The sequence below is a fragment of the Fundulus heteroclitus genome, chromosome 11, assembly GCF_011125445.2.
Source record: "Fundulus heteroclitus isolate FHET01 chromosome 11, MU-UCD_Fhet_4.1, whole genome shotgun sequence".
NCBI lineage: Eukaryota > Metazoa > Chordata > Actinopteri > Cyprinodontiformes > Fundulidae > Fundulus > Fundulus heteroclitus.
Window position 1 is genome coordinate 32848686 of NC_046371.1, and position 5190 is coordinate 32853875.

A 5190-nucleotide genomic window follows, 5' to 3' on the forward strand; every position below is an offset into this window, starting at 1 on the left:
TATTTATTCTTAAAAAAATACATTATGATTACAGTTACTTATTACAAATACAATTATGATCATCAACTGAGAAATATGTTATGCCGGGATGCTTGAAATTATGTTTTGAAACGTCACATCTCAGAGCCGTGATGAATGGCAATATGCGGCAAAGTAAACGTAGAACGTCTCTCAGCTCTGTACAGTGACAAGTGACAGCATACACATCATATACGTGCTGCGTGCTCGCGTTCTCGTCAAGTCCGATCTTCCTGTGTTCCTGTGTACCGAGAACAGACTTGACGAGAACGCGAGTACGGACTCGCGTTCTCGTGAATTATGTCTATGTGAGAAACGGCCAAGCTCGCGTTGGTAGAGTTTGGTTTTCAATCAGGCGCGCAACCAGGACGCCATTATTGGGGTCCTACAGTCACCGCCTACTACGTCATCAGATGCCGATAGAAGCCCAAACATTAAACGGAAACAAAACACGAACAGGGTTTATTTTAGCTATAGCTTGACACAATGGCGTTAGAAACGGTGCCGAAGGATCTGCGCCACCTGAGGGCCTGTCTGCTGTGTTCTCTGGTGAAGGTAAATTAGGGGACCACGGAGCTAGCGGCTATGCTAGCTGTTAGCTCCAGTGTCGCGTTTGTTGGTGTTGACTTCTTTCTCTCTCTCTCTGGTTAGTTTCATTCTGTCTGACCCATCTTCTCTTGTCTTCAGACCATCGATCAATTTGAATATGACGGCTGCGACAACTGCGAGTCGTACCTGCAGATGAAGGGGAACAGAGAGATGGTTTATGAATGCACAAGTTCATCGTTTGACGGGTAAACAACAATTAAGCTCCACTCCTTGCAGCACTTCGTGGTGAACTGACGCGTTGTAATGCTGATTTCCCTGCCGTGTCCCCCCAGTGTCATAGCCATGATGAGTCCAGAAGACAGCTGGGTGGCGAAATGGCAGAGAATAGGTAAACACAAGTGGTTCTGCTTTTTGTGAGTGGTTGAACGGTTATTCACTTTCCATTTAAATATGTGTTCTCCTCTAAACCAGGTGACCACTGTTACATGTGTTAGCAGAGTTGTTGTTTTAAAGTTGTGCATAAAAGAGTCTTTTTTTAAAAAGATACTGTTATTGTTTTCACCGTACTCCGTCTACGGTGAAACACCCTCGGTGGACCCAGCTCTTTTTACCCAGTCAGGCGACCCCCACCTACTTATTACCTTGAATGTAGGACGCATAAGACAAGTATACTTTTAGTTATATTTTATCTACGTAAAGACAGAGAAACAGTTACAGTCACACCAGCGCTGGTGGGCTCCTGATCGGCAAGAAGCCCCGATTGCTCATCACACAAACATTATATAGGGATCTAGGTACACACCCATGCAAGGGCTGTACACATCCAAACTGTGACATCAGCAGAGAAACTGTGTCACCTCCGGGGTGGTATCTGATAGATATGTGCCAATCTTTTGGGTCAGTGCCATCTAATTGTGCCATGCAGCTCCGGGATAAACAGCTTGTTCCACTTGACCTCGTTGATATCCTAACAATACCAAGGATGGAAAATATTAACCTGACTTCCGCCAGCTGTATGTTGCTCCGCCTAGCTTCACTCACATAGCTAGGCGGAGCGACATACAGCTGCAGGAAGTCAGGTTAAGAAAATATGGCTGCTGCAAGCTGAAATTTTGGGAACATTAATGCGCCTTAGTTGATATCGTGTGAAAGGTTGCGACCACAAATCCCACATTGGTCGTTAAAGCCGGTCACCAGACGCTCGCCAACGTGCCCCACCTCCAGGCCTGGCTCCAGAGTGGGGCCCCGGTGACCCGCGTCCGGGCGAGGGAACACGAGATCCATTAATCTTACTCATCATAAGGGGGTTTTGGGCTGCTCTTTGTCTGGTCCCTCACCTAGGACCTGTCTGCCTTGGGTGACCCTACCAGGAGCTTAAAGCCCCTGACAGCATAGCTCCTAGGATCATTGGGACACTCAAACCCCTCCACCACGATAAGGTGGCAGCCCAGGGAGGGACACAAGTTTTTCCTCTTTAAAAGCCGTTGTTAAATGATGTGTTTGTGTGTTTATAACAGCCACCAAGAAAAATCTCTACAATTACACTGTCGCGCTGCGCTAACGGATCCGGTCTATTGCGCAATGCACGATTAATTCGAAAAGCTCTGAAATTATTCTTGCACCTTCCGCAACAGATTGCTGTCTTAAAAATGGACGACATGGATACGACAGACTTCCCTATCTGCTCCGCTTATAAAGCTGCGATATAATCCTGTTTACATGAAATAAGTCTGCTCTCAAGCAGGTTTAAGCTTGCTCACATGTTGCTATGACAGCAAGTCCAGGATGTCTTTCAAAGAACCAAACGATCCAAGATCATGCCAAATCGTCAACAATCAAATCCAGCTGAGTTAGCAACATATGAAGAACGGGCCCCAGGAAGCCAATGTTTTTCCAGCCACATACATTCTTATTATTTTCTCCTAGGTGTGAACCCCATAGACCAGCAGCTGCTCTGCTGTGGGGAAAAATATGCTCCTGCACATACTACCCTGTACCCTTACCCTGAGTAAGGTTTTTTTCTGTTCTAGTTGCTGTTCTGCTTGCTGTTGTCTGCGTGTTTTTACATGATGCGAGTGTTGGAATCCAAAGTCTAGTTCCTTGTTTGTACCTTCAAGCTTGGTGAACAAAGTCTGTTCTTGTCACTAAAATAGTGTATCTCAACAATGTCCAGAGGATGAAGATCCGAATAAAAAAAGAAGTAAATTTTAATTGACCCAGCATCCTATATATCCATTTAAACTGTGAAATAAATCAATTCCAGTTCTTTTCTCTATTAATTCATAGATTGTTCCTTGTTTAAACTCCAGCGGGAGTTTGTCGGCAAATTTTACTTGTGACATTTGAATGGCTTCAGTATGTTATCTTGTGACGTGATGCTCTGTCAGGCTTCACTCTTTGCTTAGATTGTGTGCAAACTAATCCCAGCCCTTGTCCACGGCTGAGGGGAACGTTATTGATCTGGTACCGCTGTTCAACAAGCGCTCCGATGGCAACGCAGTCTGTAGCGAACTCATCTGGAGAAGATTATCTTGGTGGATGCTGGACACTTTTAGATGTGAAGAGGTTTCATCGGAGCAAAACTTGTCTCCTCATCAGTTGGTCAACTGCTTACAGGCTTGTCAAATGTGAAGCCATGCGTACCTGATACAAGGCATTGTATGTCAGTTGTGTGCATGTTTATTTGGGGTAACCTTTGCCGACACAACAAAATGGTATGACAGGACAAACTAATACGCTGTAAATGGGCTGTTGACATAACTTGAACCGTGTAAGCTAGTATAGCGCTTTGCAGGGGATTAAATTATATCTAAACTCTCTGTACAACAGTCTGTCTACAAAGAAACTGTCACAAAAACTAAAGCGACAGATTTGCAAAAAAAAAAAAAAAATGCAGAACATAGAGAAAACAACCCGGTTATGATGAGGAGCCAGTAGATCTTAAGGCTTTCTGTTCTTTAGAGATCTGGCTGCTCTATGTCCCGTTTTATGTTCCTTTTATGGCCTAAAATCTTTGAAAATGTTTTTTTTTTTTTTTTTTTGTTGCTATGCATAAAGCAAGTTGAGATGACCATTCTTTTTGTTGTTTATTTCACAGGTAACTTCAAGCCAGGTGTATATGCCGTGTCAGTGACAGGCAGACTACCTCCAGGTAACAAAACTAGTAACAGTCAGAATAGAAATTTTTGTCTGGGATTTCTTTGTCACTTTGTGATTATTGCCTGATGGGCCATTCATTAAAAATAAAATCAGAAAGGAAATGGGGGTTTTAGTGTTTGATGGATATGCCTACTGGGCTTCCATGTTGCTAACGATTGCTCCTCCTTCTCCTAAGGTGTGGTGAGAGAGCTGAAGAGCAGAGGAGTGATCTACAAATCCAGAGACACGGCAGTAAAAACGTAACTGGGATTGTTTTCCATCGTCTTGGGTTCACGTTTGCCTCGTTGGAGCTGCAACATCACATCTTTAGTCTTATGGAGCTGTTGGATTTTGGTTCTTTTTGTTGCAATTAAAGACTGAAATAAAGGTCTGTTTTTTTTTATAACTGCAATGACTATCCGATCATTGAGTATTCTGGAATTGAAAGTTTCAGTGAGATCAGGGATGAGAACATACAAAACAGACGACCACCTCTCTTCTCTGTGCACTCTCAGACTTGGTTAGCGAAGAGCCGACGTGAAAACCAGTGACGGTGCTGTTTGCCAGTAACTGTCTCTAAAAAAAAGCTCCTTTCTGTGTGCGGAGCAGAGCCAGGCAGACTGCACGATGATACAGCAGTTTGTCGCTGAGTACTGGGGAAAAACTCGACACACAGGACAGCGCAGTCATTGGAAAGAATAGCAGATGCAACATTGAATTATGGATGAAAGTGATGCAGCCTTGGTCTGTGGAAACTATGGTAACTGAAAGGATGTTTAGTCACTTTAGATTTTGGTAATCTCAGTTTTCCTTTCACGTGGAAATAAGCTCAGCAGGCATGGCCTCATGTTTCATTTCCTGAGCTGTTATTACCTAGATTCACCATCAGGAACAGAGGATTTTCACTCCTGTTGAAGTCATACTGTTACAAATAATTGTGATTTTATTCCTCTACTAAATGTAAAGCAGCAAGCTCTGCCGATTAGGAGCCACATTGCTGGAAGACAGCGTACAGAACGTTTGAGCTATTTTAAAGTCTGATAATTAGTCATGTTACATTAGATTGCGGTGTTAAAGCTTAGCTGATAATTGTCAGACTCATTAAATAAGATCAAAAAGTTATTCAGTGATTTAATTCAGTAAGAACCTTGTAGAGATTCACATCAACACATTTCAAGTGTATTTCTTTTCCAAATGAAAGGCAAATTTCACTTTAATATGAAGAGAGCAACTATTCAGTCCATTTTCCCTTTTAGCTTAAGATGTCCGGTTTGTCAGGAGGACAGCTCCTACAGCCTATGCCCTGATCAGGCATGTGCTAAAACATTCTTAGGGAAAGGTCCTCAAGCAACAACAAAAAATAAACAAACAAAAGGGCACCTATTACCAAAAATATAGAAAAACAATAGGATATATTAAATTTACATATTTATTTTTATGAATACAGTCAATACACATCTAATTAATTACAGTGACACAAATGAT

At 42.6% G+C, this 5190-nt stretch overlaps 1 protein-coding gene across 2 annotated transcripts; it reads left to right on the forward strand.

Annotated features, from left to right (window-relative positions):
- The first annotated feature begins 378 nt into the window (after positions 1–378).
- On the forward strand, positions 379–4117 carry supt4h1 (SPT4 homolog, DSIF elongation factor subunit). Of its 2 annotated transcripts, XR_004931969.1 has the most exons (6): positions 379–573; positions 706–812; positions 900–955; positions 2494–2575; positions 3665–3718; positions 3902–3945. XR_004931969.1 is itself a non-coding variant. In XM_012851123.3 (5 exons), the coding sequence occupies exons 1-5, from the start codon at positions 505–507 to the stop codon at positions 3967–3969; spliced, it is 354 nt and encodes a 117-aa protein (XP_012706577.1). In that variant the 5' UTR covers positions 383–504; the 3' UTR covers positions 3970–4117. The 2 variants fall into 2 exon arrangements, 1 of the variants encoding a protein (XP_012706577.1); XM_012851123.3 differs by lacking the exon at positions 2494–2575 and having other exon boundaries at positions 383–573; positions 3902–4117.
- Positions 4118–5190: the final 1073 nt, after the last annotated feature.

Bases quoted from the DNA above. Each gene is read 5' to 3' on its own strand.
- supt4h1 (XM_012851123.3), top strand. From the start codon at position 505: ATGGCGTTAGAAACGGTGCCGAAGGATCTGCGCCACCTGAGGGCCTGT. The intron at 574-705 runs GTAAATTAGGGG...TCTTGTCTTCAG, and splicing joins TGCTGTGTTCTCTGGTGAAG to ACCATCGATCAATTTGAATA. The intron at 813-899 runs GTAAACAACAAT...GTGTCCCCCCAG, and splicing joins ACAAGTTCATCGTTTGACGG to TGTCATAGCCATGATGAGTC.